This window comes from Corvus hawaiiensis, chromosome 2 (assembly GCF_020740725.1).
Source record: "Corvus hawaiiensis isolate bCorHaw1 chromosome 2, bCorHaw1.pri.cur, whole genome shotgun sequence".
Classification (NCBI taxonomy): domain Eukaryota; kingdom Metazoa; phylum Chordata; class Aves; order Passeriformes; family Corvidae; genus Corvus; species Corvus hawaiiensis.
In genome coordinates this window covers 31,511,525-31,529,023 of record NC_063214.1, presented here as the reverse complement: position 1 = coordinate 31,529,023, position 17,499 = coordinate 31,511,525, and the positions used below count along the sequence as shown (strand labels likewise).

General features: G+C 50.9%; 2 protein-coding genes and 1 non-coding gene across 4 annotated transcripts; all 3 read right to left on the bottom strand.

The window, feature by feature from the left end:
- Positions 1-448: 448 nt before the first annotated feature.
- Positions 449-15,833, bottom strand: PTPN6 (protein tyrosine phosphatase non-receptor type 6). Of its 2 annotated transcripts, XM_048294722.1 has the most exons (16): positions 15,757-15,833; positions 14,438-14,539; positions 8,804-8,926; positions 8,301-8,495; positions 6,044-6,263; positions 5,166-5,282; positions 4,881-4,997; positions 4,394-4,490; positions 3,917-3,996; positions 3,676-3,825; positions 3,437-3,568; positions 2,999-3,153; positions 2,638-2,705; positions 2,110-2,261; positions 1,292-1,389; positions 449-1,180 (listed from the first exon to the last, which is right to left on the bottom strand). In XM_048294722.1, exons 1-16 carry the CDS (start codon positions 15,801-15,803, stop codon positions 1,072-1,074), a joined length of 1,962 nt encoding a protein of 653 aa, XP_048150679.1. In that variant the 5' UTR covers positions 15,804-15,833; the 3' UTR covers positions 449-1,071. The 2 variants fall into 2 exon arrangements, with proteins under 2 accessions (XP_048150679.1, XP_048150680.1); XM_048294723.1 differs by lacking the exons at positions 14,438-14,539; positions 15,757-15,833 and adding an exon at positions 9,171-10,022.
- Positions 15,814-16,633, bottom strand: C2H12orf57 (chromosome 2 C12orf57 homolog). The gene is made up of 3 exons (XM_048294724.1): positions 16,493-16,633; positions 16,210-16,386; positions 15,814-16,129 (listed from the first exon to the last, which is right to left on the bottom strand). Exons 1-3 carry the CDS (start codon positions 16,548-16,550, stop codon positions 15,981-15,983), a joined length of 384 nt encoding a protein of 127 aa, XP_048150681.1. The 5' UTR covers positions 16,551-16,633; the 3' UTR covers positions 15,814-15,980.
- A 37-nt stretch (positions 16,634-16,670) lies between these two features.
- LOC125322280 lies at positions 16,671-16,731 on the bottom strand. The gene has a single exon (XR_007201933.1). It is a non-coding gene; the product is annotated as a U7 small nuclear RNA (small nuclear RNA).
- Positions 16,732-17,499: the final 768 nt, after the last annotated feature.

The window sequence follows — 17,499 nt, the reverse complement described above, 5'->3', positions numbered from 1 at the left end:
CAAGTTTCTTGCTATAACAAATGACAGCAAGCAGTGTCCTTCCTCCCAATGTACTGTGTATAACTCCTGGTGGGAAGGGGCCTGTGGAGGCCTTTGGTCCAGGCTGTTGCTGGAAGTGGCACTGCTACCAGCAGGAGGTCAGAGCAGCTGTGGCTTTGTCTGTTCATGTATTGAAAACCCACAAGTAAAATTTAGGTGCAAAAGCTGCGTCAGAGTTTGTCACACCTGACTTTCCGTGCTCAGACTTTGCTGATGACCACCAGTTCTTGAGCCTCACAGCAAGGAGCCACCATAATTGGTCACAGCTTCTGTTCAGAAGCCTGAAGGCAGCAGGAAATCAGAAAAACTAAGCTGGAGCCATCCTTGTAAGTCTTTGCAGGGCTGCAGGTGAAATCAGGAGTACGGCTAGTACTCAGAGAAATTAGGAAAAAAACCTTTTGGGACCTGGTAGTCAAACAAATACAAGTTTATTTACAAACAAAGAAGAAAACATGGCCATCACATCAAATTCTGGTATATTTACAGCATCCAGGTGAAGGATGAAATAGCAAAAGGATAAGAGGGTCAGAAGGTTGGTATTAAGGAAAGAGGAAGTCTCCTGCTGAACTGCAGAGGAGCTGAGCTGAAACAGGCCAAAACCTCCATACTTGAAAAGCTGAGGCTTCAGGGAACACAAACAGGCTAAACTCTAACTCACAGCAGTGGGCAGAGATGTAGCTCCTGGGATGACCTTCCTTAGCCCTTCCCTGAGAATTCCACTGAAGCTGACACAGCAGAGGTGAGTTTCAGCCCCAGTGCTCAGGGAGCAAGGAAAGGAGGGGAGTGACCTTTTCCTGCTAATGGATGATGAGGGGGCAGCAAGAGACTTTGCTCGCCTGCACAGGCAAGGGACCATGAAGTCGGTCAGCTGAGCTGGAAAGCGCTCTGATTCAGGGCACTGAAAGCTGGCATGGAAGAGAAGGGGAAGGCTTCATTCCAAGAGCAAGGACTGCGAGACAGGCCAGCCAGGATGTGAGCTCCAGTCCTGCACCCCGGGTTCAAAACCCCCATGGAGCTACTTGCAACGTATGATTATTTTTTCTTTAGTGAGCCTTTCATCTTCTTCTCTGAGGAGCGCTGTTTCCGCACCTTCTCCTCCTTTTTCCCCAAGTTCTCATACACTGTTGACTCCTCTTTCTGCCTGTAAGACCAGGTAAAAACAAGGGGAAAAGTGGGGAAGAGGAAAAAGCCAGCCAAGCCAGACTTGCCAGAGGCAGGCAGAGCTGGGTCTCTGCTTTAGGTGAGCTCTTACTTGGAGGGTTTCCGTGAAACCTTGGCATGCACGTTCCTCACTGCAGGGGGGTAGGCGATGTTCCCATACTCACACTCGTTTGGCTTGCCTTTCTGAAGCTGCAGGAGAGGAAAAACAGGCTTAGAAGAGTGTGGTCTGGGAGATGCATTTGAGGCACCATGGAAGAGTTCTGGCTGTTAAACCCCACTTTGTTCCACGATCTCAGTGGAAGTTGGTGGGTTGCTGAAGGGCTCAGCACACTGTCCGCCACTGCCAGAGGTGAGCAGCAGCTGCAAATGCAGCCTTGTACAGGAGGCAACAGTGGGGCAACAAATCTCTGGAGGCACTAGAGTGCCTAAAAGTGCCAAATTTCAGCTAAAGAATATTAAAACAGCAGGAGTTACAGGATGCTGCCAGAGGCTACAAGGAGAGAGAAAAGACACCACTTACCAAGTAGCAGGAACAGATCTTGCAGCTGCAAAACTGGGATGGGAAAGACAAAGCGGAAAGAAGAGGAAAGGAAAGTCTTTGCTTGTCCTAAACTGAGTGTGTAACAAAACAGCACTTGGGGATGTTATTCAGAACATAGTTGAGGTAACTGCATTAAAACTTACTGCTGTCTAACAGTTCAGAAGGGACTGGTTCTTGAACTGCTAATGAACTTGTCCTCTGAATTTAAAAGTCTTAGAAGAGAGGAACAGGGACTCTGATGTTACTGCACCACTGTAGTCTATGTAGGTCCCAGTGTTAGCTTAAAGCTTGTGAAAGAGAGCACTTGGGCTCCGAACCAGCACCATGCAGGGCTTAGGCTCACAGGGCAGTAGAGCCCCTTTCCTCACCTGGATAACTTCCAGCTTTTTCTTGGTTGCCTCTATGAACTGGCAGATGGCCATGTAGATGAACTTGTACTGGGCCTCCGTCTGCACCATCCCAGATCGCTGGGCCCTCACCATCTGGATGGTCTTCTGGATGTCAATGTCACAGTCCAGCCCTAGCAAGGAGCACCAGAAAAACTTACGGACATGTTCACTGCCCTCTCCCAGTTCTCTACCAAAAGCAGCCACAGTGGAGATGAGTTAAGAAGTTTCTACCTACACCTATACTCTTTATTCCTGTATGGACCTCCTACCTCTCCCCCTGCTCAGCATCTTTCAAGTCTTCCCTGGAGGAAGAGCCAAAGCTCAGGGAAAGCTGAAGCCATAATAAGTGGATATGGTACAGAGATCCAGCAGAACAACCTTCTCAGGGGCATGGCAGGATTTTCTCCCACTGACACCTGACAGTTTTCATCCCTTTGCAGCTGAACTTAAGGGCAAAGCCCTCATGGGTAGTCCAGTTCACTTAGAGATCCTTTGGGGTGCTCTTACCCTTGGTGGAGATTGTTTCCACGATCATATCAATGACAATGATAGTCCCAGTGCGGCCAATCCCAGCACTGCAAGGAGAGGACAAGCAGAGGTCAGAGCAAGACAGCTCCCGAAACAAAATGCTGCTGCTTCTGGAGAAGGATGTGGCTCTTGTAGCAGCTGTTCAGCAATGCCACAGAAGAGTCACAGATTCAACAGGTAGAGAGTTGGGTTTAAGGGTATCGAAGAGGAAAAAAGCAAATATTGGGACTGGCATATGCTGCACTCACAAGTCCTGGGGTACAAGCAGCAGGACAGACTTTCTGTATCTCACCCTAGATAAGGGATGGAGGATGCTTCAAACTCCAGCCTCTGTACCAACCTGCAGTGTACCAGAATAGGCCCTGCGTTGGGGATGCTCTCTTGCTTCTGGTTTATCTGGTCGAGGAAGCTGAGGACTCCTCCTGGCTCACTGGGTACACCATGGTCAGGCCAGCTCAGGTACTGGTACTGCCAGATCTCACGCACAGCCTTGCCCTGAGAATAGCAAAGCACCCCCCTGGTAAAACTGCAACCCAGCCCTGTCCCTGGCCTCTGTCCCAGGGAGAGGTGGGTCTGAAGCCAGAGAGAATATCTCTGTCTCCTGCACACTTCTTAGTGATTCCACCACTGTGATTCCAGCCCAAACCAGGTGGGAACAGCAGCCCCAAGAATGACAGAACAGCAGCATCATCACAGCACTGAGCAGTTCCCAGGTTTAGGTGTATGGTGGCTGTTAGACCCATGGGCTGGATGAGAGCCCTTGGTCAGACACACTCACATTGTCCTTCGGACACACACAGAGGTGCCGGAGTTTGTACTCCAGCGCATCGTGCTCCCCAGCGTTCTCCACAAGGTAGGGGCCGTACTCCTTCGTGCTGCCCAGCTCCGGCCAGTAAGGCACACATTTGTTCTGTGTGGACAGGGAGGGCAGGGTGAGGATGGGCAGAAGGCAGGAGGGAGAGAAAAAGCAGGGTAATGGTTGAAAGGGAAAAGAGATACCTGCAGACTGCTACTTACCCGGCCTTTTTCTACTTCCCGTGTTGTCATCACGATAATGCGCGTGTTCTCCTGCCACACCATTTGCCAGAAGTCATTGACTGTGGCATCCAGGCAGCCCTGGCTGGCGATGTAGGTCTTGGTGCACTCATCTGGGCTGATCAGGGTGTTCTGAGTGCAGACAGGGGAGGGTCAGGAGGGCTGCAGGAGCAGGCAGACCTTCCCCTGCTTTGGGCATACAGCCATCTTTCAAAAGCCTCACCTTGACATAGTTGGCATTGATGTAGTCAGATCCAGGTATATTCGGGTCCCTTCCCTGGAGGATGACTCTGGAGTGATCAACTGGGGGTGCAGTGAAAGGATGAAGAGTGCCATGAGATACTCCATGCACAGCCCCACGGAGCTCCCTCACTGCCCTGTGCCACCTCAGTCATGATTCCCGGTGCATGCCCTGTATCCTCAGCTCTCCCTCTCTGGGCTCCGACCAATCTCACTCTGTCCTCTCATCCCTCTGCCTCTGTGACAGATGACAGAAGCTAATGAGTCTGATGCAACCCTCCCTCCTTCCTTCAAGGACAGGAAAAGGCTGTGCCTTCCCTCATCAGCTCTTAAACCCTTAGCACCATACACCTCGTAACCTGCTCTGGAGGACAGAATGGGCTGAGGCAGGGATGGCTTGGACAGCTCTTCATTGCCTCTGTCCATCTGGGTTTTTTTATAGTGGAGAAGCAAGACTCACAGGGCAAGATGTTCTTGTATCGGTTCTTGCTCTTGTTTTCCGGTCTCTGGCCCTCATGACGGTCAAACAGGTGCTTGGCTTCCTGTTTTTGCAGGCTCTGAGGGCAGAAGAAAGAACAGTCATGGCAAGGTCACAATGTATGACGGGGGAGGTGGGCACTAGGAGGCACAGTGGTGGCTCTGATGACACATGGGCATGCTGTGAACTGAAAACCAAACATAGACTTGAGAAATCCAAGGTCTGTGCCCTTACTGTCTTGGTGACTCATTCTCCCAACCATAAAAAAAGCACATTTCTACCTCACTGGGTTCACTTAAAGATGAGACTCACTCCCCAGGGGAACAGGTTCCAAATGGAGACTTCTTCCAGAAATAAATTGACAAGACACACAAGAAGTCTGTGTACAGGAAGAAATCGAGGATGGAGAATGAGGTGGTGCATGCAGAGTTCCCAAAAAGCCAAATAATGTCCCCCAGAAGTTTCTTACATCAAATTCCTCCCAGAATCCAGCCTTGGACGTCTCCTCACACAGACTTGTCTTCTTGTTCAGTTCCTGCACTCTGTTCTCAATGTCAGCAGCATTCACCCTCGTAGCATAGTAGGGCTGGGGATGGGAAAACACAACAGGTGAGAGGGAGAGAGGGAGAGATGCTGCTGGAGAGCAAAGCGTCCTCTGTGCACTGTGGAAAAAGTAAGGAAAGGGACACAAAGCAGAAACAAACAGCAAATCAGTGCCTCCAAAGGGCCCCTAAAAACAGGAAACTGGACTTACCTGCTTCAGGTACACAAAGGAACCAGACATCTCCTCAATTCCAATCTTCTTGAAGTGTTCCACCAGATCTGCCAAGCTGTCAAACATTTCAGCACCTCCAACTGTGTAGCGTCCATTCTAAACAGAGGAAGAATGTGTAATGTCTAACTCATAATATTCACAGAATCATGGAATAGTTTGGGTTGGAAGGTATCAGAAAGGGCAGCTACCTCCAACCCCCCTGCCATGGCCAGGGACACCTTCCACTAGAGCGGGTTGCCCAGAGCCCCTTCCAGCCTAGCCTCAGAGACTTCCAGGAATGGGGCATCCACAATTTCTCTGGGCAACCTGTTCCAGTGCCTCACCAACATCACAGTAAAGTATTTTTTCCTAATATCCAATCTAAACCTGCCCTCTTTCAGTTTTAAGGCATTACCCCTTGCTGTATCACTCCATGCCCTTGTAAAAAGTCCCTCTCCAGCTTTCTCATAAGCCTCTTTTAGGTGCTAGAAGGTGCTGTAAGGTCTCCCCAGAGCTTTCTCCAGGCTGCACAGCCACCAGTCTCTCAGCCTGTCCCATAGACAAAGATGGTAGTGCTCAGGAAAAAGGCAATGCTGGGGTGCAGATCTATAGGCACCACCCTGCACCGTCCAGGAAAGCATTTCCTCTGGCAGGGAAGTCAGATGAGTTTGCCCTGAGAACACAGAGGTCATGGCACAGTGCTCTCGGTGTAGTGCTCTCAGTGGATGGAAGCCCAGAGAAGGTGTATTGCCCTCCAATCTCATTTAAGGTCCTTGGAATCTCCTCATCCCACATGAAAGAAATAGGAGAAATTGTGACAGCCATGTTGGTAACATCCATCAGACCACTGCCTCTCCTTTTGTCCTCCCACTGCTCACCTCACACATGATCTTGATGTGTGTGACTTTGAGCCGGGTCCCAGAGGCACCGGTTGCCCCAGCTGGAGCATCAGACCCAGGTTTAGGCTGGTCAGTGAGGACAGACAAGACAAAATCCCCTGGTTTGCTGAGGCTCTCCCGCACCAAGAAGGTCCAAGGGGTGCCTTTGGCCTGGAGAAGTGACTCAGCTGCAGGGCCTGACAAATGCCCATGGTACCACCTAGGAATAAACAAGGCAGGGTCAGAAAAGAGGTGAAGATGCAGGAAGTGGATGCCTTTGAGCTGATGAGTGAAGAACAACAACACTGGGGAAGGGTGAAGGAGAAAGAAAGGAAGGGGGAGACAGAGAGGAAGGAATGAGAGAGGGAAGAAGTAGCAGGATCTTGGGAAAAGCAGATGAGACGAAGGTAGAGAGCTGGCAAGAAGAGGAAGGAGGCAGAGGGGACCTAGGGAGCAGAAGTCTGGTACCAGAGGACGCAATGGGAAAGCACCAAGTGTGATCCATTTTCTGACACACACAGGCACAGGTAAGTGACACTTTCTGGCTGGAACACCAGCTGGGGAGGGTAGTCTGTGTGTTTCAGCACCTCACAGTATTATTGGGATTGTGACCTTACTGCTGCAAGGGGCTCTGGGAACTCAAACACCAGGGAAACAAAAATAAACCCCGACAGAGACAGAAACTCTCCCATCAGGATTTGGCAGCACCCAGATGGTTGTGTTGAGATCAGATCCATTCAAGAACCATTCCAGCAACTCCTCTCTCTGAAACTCAGTCACCTCTTCACTCAAAGGATAATTCCCATTCTCTGGACACATCACACTGCAGCAATCACCCTGGCCATGGGAGTGAGTGCCAGGAGCTGATCCACATGCACATTCCTGTCCTCAATGCAAACACTCAGCAGCTCCTTCTCTCCTCCTAGCACAAGGTCAGGAGCATCCCCATGTGACCAAGGTGTTCCCTGCCTTGCCATGGGGCTGTGGGAACAATTTGCTTCTCAGAGAGCAGCTGACAGGGAAGGCCTGGCATGGTATTGGTGAACTTCTCATTGTTAGGGGGCTATTCGTTCCCCAGAACTGATACAGAGTTCAGGATGCCACAGCCCAGTCACAGAAGCAGCTGGGGCATTCATTCATTCTCCTCTGCAAGGGGTTGCTCCACACACAGCAAGAGGCTCACACAGTTACTGGCCTCAGCAAGTAACTTTTGTTGACCCTCACCTCACATACTGCAAGAAGCAGCTGGTGACTCTCAGAGCATGGCTGTCATTAATTTCTGAAGCTCCTCTCAAAGAACTGTTCAGCCACCACGTGCTCAGATGCCACCTTGGGATCGGTTGGCCCCTCCCGCACATCAAAGAGGTCTCCCAGCCTCCCCTCCACTGGTACGATGGGGTTAACGCGTCCCATTCCTCCCTCCCCCAGCAAAGCCCAGCTCTTCAAAGCCACGTGACGGAAAATCACTTGGGGAGAGAGTGAGAGGAGCTTTCGTAAGAGCCCGGGGTGGGGGGGGGGGGGAAGTTTCCAACCGCAGAAGGAAGGGAGGAAACTGCAGGGCCACGATGCAATGGCCTTAACTGGAGAGGACAGCCAGCAGCAGACCCGCCCCCTCTGCAGCCTGATCCGGTACCCTGATGTTTCAGCCAGGATATCTCTGCTCCCTGCCTCCAGGTGTCCAAGGAGGACCTGTCCAAGAAGGACTTGTCCACTCAGAGCAGGGTGCAACAGCTCCCCCGAGCTGCATCAAAGGGCGTGAAAGCAAAATGCAAGGGCGAAACCACCTGATTTGATTTAGGAACTTGGTGTCAGAGACACATGCAAAGCGGGGACAGGAAGGAGACTAAGCAGGCCAGGAATAGCAGGGGAACATGGTCCTGCTCTCAGCTACGTGAGTCACCCAGGCCTAGAATAACCAGGGAGGTCTGGGGCAAGACTGAGGGCTTCCACACAACATGTCTCCCTACAGACCACTGCAGACCCACAGCGGACACCACAACCTTTGCTTGTAGAAACAGTATATAAATAGCAAAGGCAACCGGAAACCAGAAGTAAAAATAGAGCCCTGTTAGGTCTGCTGTGATGGATCAAGGTATGTACAGCTATTCCTGGGGACGCTGCCCCTATGGACACATAGGAGGCTAAGAAAGGCAGGAGGCACTTTTTGCAGGATTTGCCCTGGGGATGCAGGCAGGACAGAAAGGAGGCCATGAAACAACTCATCACAGACACAGCAGCTGCCTTGCTGTCCCTGTACCTCTCTGTCGTGGGGTCGGAACAGTTGAGTGGGTATCGCAAGTCGATGATGGTTCCATCTTTGTCCTGCAGCGAGCCCTGTTGCTGTGTGTAGTATTCCACCAGTTCTGACAAGGTGGCAAACTTCTCCCCTCCATACAGGTCATAGAAATCCCCGGTATTCTGGATGCGGATGTGGGTTACTTGATCACCAACCCTGTGGAATAAAGCACAGGGCAGTCCAATGAGGGGGTTGGAAAAGGGGCAGAAAAGAGTCCTGCACTACCTCCCGCCATGGAACCAGAGCAAACCATCCCAGTGAACGGAGATGGCTGGAAAGAGAAGCTCCTTGGGCAACTTGAGGGAGGGTCTAGAAGATGCTGGGAAGCTGAGGTCATTTTACAGCTTGAAAAGAACTCAAAGGAATAGAGACAGGATGAAGATGATGCCACAGGACATGTGAGGATCTAGGCAATCTGTGTATGTAACACTGCAAAGACAGAAGCTGGGGTCCAAGTTACTTACCGGACTGAAAGAGAAAAATCCCCCTGATTCTTCCGACTGGGTCTGGCCAGGAAGCTCCCATGGACACCTCGTCCCTTCAGTAAGGCTTCAGCTTCTAGCCCACTCAGGTCACGGTGAAACCACCTAGCAGAGAAGATAAAAGCAAGACCAAGTGAATAAAAAAGGCCAGGCACTATTGTGGAGATCCGTAGGGTGAAGAATGGTCCCCGGTCAGCATCCCTAGGTGACAGCCAGCAGCAGCATCCCTTCCTCCCCCAGTCTATGGACGGTTCCCATTAGATAAGGCTTCCAGGGCAATCCCTGCCCTGATCCATCCTGCTTCCCTGGTCCCGTTCCCTACACACAGAGACCTCTCACACCCTCTTACCTCACCATTGTGGAGGGAGAAAGAAGAGGTGGCCAAGTGGCTGCCACCAGAGCAACTCAAAAAACACAGAGAAAAAATCAGTTTGCGCTGGTAAGGAAAGGGAAGTCGGAGGTCTGTGCTGAGGCACCCAATGCCAAGCTGTTCCTGCGCCTCTTGGGAGCTGGCCATGTATCTCTCCTGGAGTCTACTGTCAGTCCATTCAGACCCTCTCCATCCACCTTTTCCTGGATAGGTGCCTTGATCTCTGGCCCGCTGTGCAATGCTGCTGGGCACAGGCAGGTGCAAGCCCGTACACAGCGGGGCACGCGCAACTCCGGGAACAGGAAGCGCTCTGAGCCATCCACTCCGCAGCCCCCAGCTGCTTTGCATACACTTCTGCTTCTCCTTTTGTGTCTTTCCTCCCCATACCCCCTATTATTTTTGGGTCCCTGTCTTTAGCACACAAGGGCTGACTCTACGCATGCATCCTGGGCTCTGGCCGTGCTCACAAAATTCAGTTCTGCACGTCCTCTGTTCCCCTTCTTCTCCAAAAGGCCAATGAGCAACATGAATGCTCCCAAATGTCCTACACACTCTGTACAGGCACAAGGGGGAATCCGTGTGAATCTAGAGCTGCAGACTTCAAGGTCCAGGCTACTGCTCTGAGCACAGCAGTGCCTGCCTGAAACCAGCCTGCCGTGGGATGGGACTGACATAGGGAGTGGTAGCTCAGAAGGGATGGGGAGGGTGAGAGGTGGTGGTGAAGCTGTCCAGAAAGGCAGGCAGAGACCAGGACAAACAGCTACTACTTACAGGGAGCCCACACAGCACTGAGGGAGCTGAGCCGAGGACCTTCAAGATCCCAGCACGGCATACTGAGGCCAAAGCTGACAACCTAGTACAAAAAGAAGGAAAACTAACCATTCCAGTTACCTAGCTGTTTCCAGCTGTGGCCCATGACTGCCCTGCCCACAACACTGGTTTCAAGGTCTGCAGGTCTGGTGAAAGAATGGGAGCTAAGCAGTGGCCTAAGAGTGCAATCCAGCTGGCAAAGGAGCCTGACTTTTCCCTGGGGCCATCTCAGGCAGGGCAGCAGGAACAGCAAGAGCCTTGCTCATTTCAAGTAGCAGTAGCAGCAGCTGCAGACTTCCCCACACACCACCGGACTGGGAAATCCTGCAAAAAGATGAACAGGCTGCTAACTACGACCTAGACAAAAACTCGTGGCCAAGACAGAAACCAACAACAAAGGGAAGTACAGGAGAGACGAGTGGGAAGCTAAACTTCATTGCTAGAAAGGCAACCCAGGCACCTACAACAGCTTCCTTAGAATGCTTCTGGTTTCGTGCACATGGTAAGCCGGGGTGTCGTGAGCTGCAGGGAGCCAGAGGTACTGACTTAGAACTGATATTAAAAACCAAGGAGATTTTAAATGCACTGGACCAATTCAAGGGAACAACTTGGGCACAAAGTTGTAGAAGTTGCACCTGAAAGACAGCACTTAAATCAGAGTCAGTCTAGCAGGAAGCAAGTGTTGTTTATAGCTAAGTGTCTTGGGGTAACTTTATGATGTGTATCCCATATCGCTGCCCTATGCCCAGAAATTAATTCTTGTGCCTTTCTGTGCCTCTAAACTGAGCCTGAAGGAAAAACTGAGCAAAACTTTTTCAAAGCAGTTTGCAGCTTGTTCAAGGTCACACAGAGATAGGGACTTTTTTTTCCAGCTGCGGCAGGGGAGCGAGGAAGCACCCGGCTTGCTGCTTCCCGGTCAGCTTTTGGCCAGTTGTTCAGTTTCTTTTTCTCTGGAGAGAGACTGAGAGTTGAACTTTTTTCCTTCCCTGGAATTTCAGATTTTCTCCCTTTTCTGCTGGACTGCTTCAACCTCAGTGCACATCAGGAGGACTTTCCACCAGGCACAGAGGGCCTGGCCCTGGGCCAAGCCCCAGCTCCGAGGAGACCAAAGGGAGGACTCCAACACTTTTTCCCGGGTTTTTTTCTCCACAGCGAGAGATTTTATTTAGCATTATTATCCTTTTTCCATGTGTTTGTTAAATAAATAGTTTTTATCTCTTTCACTTTCCTTCGAGGAAAATTTATTTTTTCCCGAACCTGGTGGGGGAGGGGTGGTTGTACCTTCTCTCAGAGGATATATTTCTAAATTTGGCCAAACCAGCACACTAAGGGAGAAAAGGAAGGAACTTCCAGGGAGAAGTCCCGAAAGATAATTCCTGATATCAAAAGAATATTAGAGTATGTTGAGTCAATATGAAGCCAAGGCACACAAAACCCAAAACTTAGGCATCCCTACACCCTACACTGACTGAAGGAGAAAATCTGTCTGAGGAACTGAACATTAGTTGGACACAAGAGAACAGGGAAAGAACAAGGTAGCAAAGAGCCCAGACCAGAACAAGAAAGGGTGAGAGAGCACTTGTCCCATGTCACCCAGTAGCCTCCAGAAGGACAAGCCACAGGGTGCAGTGCAATTTCTTGACAGCATTTTTGTGGACACAAATCCCATATCACATAATTTACAGGATGAGTTTATGCTTCTGCTTGCTTTCATTTTAGGAAAGGACTGGATGCACGCAGCTGCCCTGGTGTCTTTGATCTGGGCTGCCTAATTAAAAACTACCAGAAAGGGAGGGAAATATCACCGTAGAGAAGCCATCAGTTGGTATCTTCGAGGTCGCTCTCCCAAATGGCTGCAGAATGGAACAGCTGAGCCACTGAATATAATAAGACTATAATTGAGCCACTAAAACATTTTTAAAATGTAATTAGGAGGTCAAGAGATTTCAGCAAAGAGACTACTCTTACACTGTTGTTTGGCTTTCAGTACAACACAGGTGCTAGAAAATCATCTTGGTAAATCCCTTGTGGAACCAGGCCACAGTTAGCGCAGTAACAAATTTACAGGAGAAGATAAATGAAATAGCTAATTAAAAGACACACACATCTGGATTGCTGCAAAAAAAAAAAAAAAAAAAAAAGGCACTGAGAAACTGGAAAGAATCCAGCATAATGCCACTAAGGCAGTGAAGAGCCTGGAGCACAGCAGCGAGCAAGCTGGGTTTATTCAGCTTGAAGAAAAGATGCTTAAGGAGGGATTTAACACTTGTCTGAGACTACCTAAAAGGGGCCGTGGGGGTTTTTAGATAATGAGTCAGACTCTTTTTCGTGGGACACAACAAAAGGACAAGAGGCAACAGGCATCACTTGCAGCAAGGGAAATTCTGATTAGGTATCAGGAAAAACTGCACACATGCTCCCCCCCAAGGGTGGTTCAGCACTTGCCACAAGTTCCCAGAGCAGCCGAGGAACCTCCACCCTGGCAGGTGTCAGGACTCACCTGAACAAGGCCCTGGGCTACCCGAGCTAGTTCTGGGGAGAGAGCTCTGCTGTGACCAGGGGGTGGGACTAAGCAATCCAGAGGTCAAAACAGTCATCAAAGGAAGAGCAGAGGGAAAGGCTATGTGTAGAGGATTTTTTGCCCTTGTACTTCCTAAGCCTCTATTAACAGATACTTGTAGAGTTAACCATCAAATCCATAACAAATTTTGCAACCTTTGGCAAGGAGTTCCATTGCCCAGCTACAGAAACACTCCCTCCTTTGACTTGCTTATAACCTTCTCCCTGCCTCTTTTTTATTAACACCTCCTTGCTGTAAAAAAAGGAAAATCAGTGGGTGATTCCTGTTTCTCTCCCCCTGCTCCAAGCTGCTCGTGACCTAAAACATCCCTATCAATCCTCAGCTCTTTCCCATGCTGAAGACTCCAGCCCTACTAAGGTGTTCTTTGTACACAGCTATTCTACATCTCTGATCCCCTTTGCTGTCCCTCTCAGAGATATTTCCAATTCTGGCATCTTGTTTTGAAGATAAGAGTGAAGGTGGGCACAGAACTGCGGTGTTCAAAATGCTGGTGAGTCATGGTCAGTGATGATTTCTGACCTGCACCACAACCAAGCATTAAGCTAACAATCTCATGGATTTCTATAATCAAAGTCTTATTCCAAAGAGGTTACAATTAGTTCCCAGCCATTGTTTTTTATGCACATTTTAATATTTTTTTTTGTATGAACATTGTTTTACATAAGCCTATATGAAATTTCATCTGCTGTTCTACTGCTCACTCAGTCACTGCCGTAAGGTCTTTCTGAAATTATTCACAAGTCAACTCCCACCATATTACCCTGAACAACTTTCTACCATCATCCCATTTTCTCATCTCACTAAGCTGTATTCCCATGTCACTTGGGAATATACTGAACAGCGTGTATTTCAGATTACCCTGTGATCTCACCACTGATGACTTCCCTTCACTGTAAAAACGGGATGTTAATTCCCACCTTCCATTTACTCTTTTTTGGTAATTCTTTATCCAATTTTTTTTTTTTTTAATGCTATGACTTCAGCTTCATTTAAAGACTTTGATGAGAAAATCTCGTCAAATTCTTTAAATCCAAGCGAATTGTATTGGCCAGACCTGCCTTATCCACGAACTTGCTAAGTCCCTCAAAACCCCCCAGTTTTACAGGACCAGATGTGCCTTTACGAAAGCAGATGCTGGCTCTTTCTTTATATCACATTCATTTTCTTTCTCCGTTATACTGTGTACCCTCTTGCTCAGATAACGACTTTACTGTTTCGTGCTTCCCTCGTGTTTGGGGGGAGCTAATTTGGAGCTCTTTTTGAGAATGAGAATTGCATTTGTTACTTACTTCAAACAGGTTTTGCTGTTGTCCTAGGTTACAAAGTAAGATGTAACCTAGTACGTATTCTCTTATCAGCTTCACAAGCTGTTAAAACAGGTGGGGCAGTGTTCCTTATCTCCTACCAGGACTCATCCTCGACAACGCCCTCGGGCAATCAAGGACACACGGCATGACTCATCAGCCCATTGTGAGATGCCCCGCCCAATCATGACTCATCAGCCCATTGTGAGATGCCCCACCCAGGGGGGAGGAGCCAAGCATTCCCACGTGGGTATAATCTGGGATCTGGAACAGCTCAAGCAGCCCTTACCTACTGTTTTCCCAAAGGACAAGAGCTACCACTGGGCCTTCAGGCGAAGGACATACCCTTTTCTAAAGGATCACTGCTTTAACAGGACCACTTCATCTGGACTGCTGCCGCCACCCTAACAGGGTGTCACGTTGTATCCTGACTCTGTCAGTGTTCTTGTACTACTGCATTTATTTAAATTTTCCTATTAAATTCTAATTCTGACTTGGAATCACCCACTGGTTTTTTTTCAAACTAGTACACTAGCATTCACAGCACTCACCCACGGGATGGCATCAGGGTCTTGTCTCTCAGATCCCCACTGATGGAGGAATGACAAGAGCTGGTGGAGGAAGTACCACAGCCCTCAACCAAGGGGGTCCTACTAAAGAAAATAAAGCAATATTGGAATTACCAAGACAGGATCTTGAGATGGATTTGGGAGAGAGATCAAAGACCTCGATAGAGGAGAGGTGGCTTGGCACCCTCCCGGTAGGGCTGGATGCTCATGGCAGCGAGCGCCGGGGTGCTGGAGCAGCAGCTGGCAGTGCTTGCTGGTGCAGCAGCTCCCGTGACTCACCTGTGTCCGATCCGCACAGGCGAAGTCCCAAACCCCGCCTGCTCCCAGGCGGACTAAGAAGAAGGTAGCTCTTGGTCAGGCAAACCTCAGGCCTCAAGCCGAGGGCCTAATTTTCACCATTTGCAAAGCACTTCCTGGACTGTAGTTACTGAATAATCAGAGGGGTGGGGGAAGGCCAAGGCCAAGCTCGGAGAGGTAGATAGAGACGGAAGGAACCGACTGCTCTTCCTGCCTCCCATCCACTGAGCTCACGCCCTCACTGGCTACATTCCTGCCCGGTTTGTAACCGAAAGCACAGAAGGCAGAACCTGACGCAGCTCTCTCACACCTGGCTTTGCAGCTCCCTGCTCTCCCAGGCCTGGCTCCTTCACCCCCAGTCCTGTGCCCCTGAGTCAAAGACCTCGATTCTTCCAAGGGCAACAGGCACACAGGGCAGGAGGCTACAAACAGACATACCTGATGTCCCTCCAAACCACATTGGAAAAAAAACATTGCAATGGAGCAAGGCTGCACCACTAGGTTGATCCCTCTGCAGTCCGAAAAAAGTGAGATAAGAATTTTATGTTGTTTATGTTGCTCTAATGCAGGCTACAGCCAAAGGGGCAAGCCCAGCCCTCCCACGCTCTGCCACTCCCTGCTGCATTTTCTCTGCTGCCTTTTTCACTAATGATAATGTGCTGGATTGCACATTCAGCCACAAAACAAGGCAGCCACAAGCACTGGGGGCAGGAGTAAATTAACACTGACCCTGCTGGGGACAGGGGCCTCAATGGCATTTACAGCACCTGCTGAACAACACTAGATTGTTTTGAGGGACACACTTCCTAGTATGCTTCAAACAGCACATCTGAAAATGCTTGCCCTTGTAAAGTACTTAATACCTCTTATTAAAAAAAAAAAAAAGTCTCTCTGATATTAAATCCTTCACACCAAGGCTCTGCACAAACCTTTTCACAGAACATGGTACATACTGGGCTCCCCAAAACAGCATGGCAGGTGTCATGCAGAGAGCACTGCTGTACCTGCCTCTGCACCAGGGAGCAGCACTGCTGAGCTCACGGTCATTCATAAAACACAGGCATTTTCAACACACGTTTTATTCACGAGCAGACACACGAGCAGACACGAAGCATCCCATTCCTTCCAGGTCAGCGTCTGCCTTGTTCAAGTGCCCCATTCCCAGGGCTGACAGGACTTGCACCGTGGAAGGAGGGCACCAGCCGAATACCGGGAGAACTCCGAGGGCTCAGGAGGCAGCAACTCCGCCGGTGCCGGCCCCGTGCGGCGGCAGCGTCATGGGCGGCAGGAACATGGCCTTGAGCTTGCCCGACATGCTGGCGATCTCCGGGTCCTGCGACTCGTAGGACTTGATCAGCCGGGCGAACTTCAGGACCCCTGCAAGGAAAGGGGGTGGGCGGGATGCCCCGCTGCTCCGGCGGGCTCGGAGCATCCTGCCCGGCGGGGGAACAACCCACCTTCGCCGTCGCTGCTGAAGCCGTAGGCCTTGATCACGTCCTGCTGGATCTGGGTTGCCACAGGCAGGAGGAACTGCAGCATCTTACCCATGTCGTTGCAGGCGTTGTCCCGAGCCTCCTCCATGCGCTGCGCGTTCTCGGGCGCCCCGAACGCCTTGATCACCTCCGCCAGCACCGCTGCGGGACACGGGCACTCAGCCGCCCGCCGTCCTCCCGCACCCAGCCAGGCGACACAGGCACTCTGCCGCCGGCCCCCCCGGGACACCGAGCCTCCCGCACTCACCCTTCGCCTGCTCCGCGCTCAGGGCCGGCGGCACCGGGGGCTGCGCGGAGGCTGCCATGGGGGGCGGCGGGGCGGCCGCGGCTCCGGTCCCGCACAGAGGAGCGGCGGCTCCAGGCCGGCCCGCCCCCCGCGCGCCTGCGCCTCCCCGCCCCGCTCTGCCATTACACCGCCGTGTGGGAGCGGCTTCCCGCCAGCGCGGGAAACCTGCTGGACAAATTCTAAAAGAGCTGAAATCACTGCCGGAGAAAAGCCGGCCGCGAGGGGCCCCATCTGAGCCGACTCACCCCTCGGTTAGGGTGAGGGCGAGAGCCGCTCCCTCCCCCGCCCGTTTCCTGCCGTCTCCCCCGCGGATCCCCGGCCTGGTGCCGCCTGCCCGCCCCACTCCGCCCCGACACCGGCGACCTCCGCCGCCACCGAACGCGCCCCGCCGCGCCGCCCGGGCCCTATGCAAATTAACGGTTTCCCATTGGTCCGTAGCGCGCACGCCCCGCCCCTTCCCTCCCCGCGGCAGGCGGGGCTGCCCAGCGGCCCCTCCGCGCCTTTCCCGAGGCGGTGCCCACTCCCAGCCCCGCCCAGTCCTCACCGGGAAAGGGTGTTCCTACCCTTCCCCTCCTCGCCCCAGTGAAAAGAAATGAACACAACGGAGTTCCGTTTCTGGAAGGGTTTTTTTGTCTTTTTTTTTTTTTTTTTTCCTTTTTTAAGAGCTTCATATATATATTTATATATATAAATTATTAGAATGTGTGTCGGGGCTCGGGAGTGCGTGGGGAACGTCGTTTAGGTGGTTCTTTTCTTTTCTTTTCCATAGCTGGGTTGTTGGTTGGTTTTTCCTTTAATGGTTAAGTAAATATATATATATATGGGGGACCAATCGAGAGATACAACTGTGAAATCAGAACACGCACGCGGGGGCAAGGGAGTCACAAGTTGCTACATAAAACTGCCACGTCTAATAGGATGTGCATGAGTTAAAAGTACATCAATTAGGATGGGTGAGGGGGAAGGGG

Bases quoted from the DNA above. Each gene is read 5' to 3' on its own strand.
- PTPN6 (XM_048294722.1), bottom strand. From the start codon at position 15,803: ATGAATGACCGTGAGCTCAGCAGTGCTGCTCCCTGGTGCAGAGGCAG. The intron at 3,997-4,393 runs GTGAGTCTTGCT...CTGCACCCCCAG, and splicing joins ATACAAGAACATCTTGCCCT to TTGATCACTCCAGAGTCATC. The intron at 1,181-1,291 runs GTAAGAGCTCAC...CTGGTCTTACAG, and splicing joins GTTTCACGGAAACCCTCCAA to GCAGAAAGAGGAGTCAACAG.
- C2H12orf57 (XM_048294724.1), bottom strand. From the start codon at position 16,550: ATGGCAGCCTCCGCGCAGCCCCCGGTGCCGCCGGCCCTGAGCGCGGAG. The intron at 16,387-16,492 runs GTGAGTGCGGGA...CGTGTCCCGCAG, and splicing joins GAGCGCGGAGCAGGCGAAGG to CGGTGCTGGCGGAGGTGATC. The intron at 16,130-16,209 runs GTGGGTTGTTCC...CTTTCCTTGCAG, and splicing joins CTTCAGCAGCGACGGCGAAG to GGGTCCTGAAGTTCGCCCGG.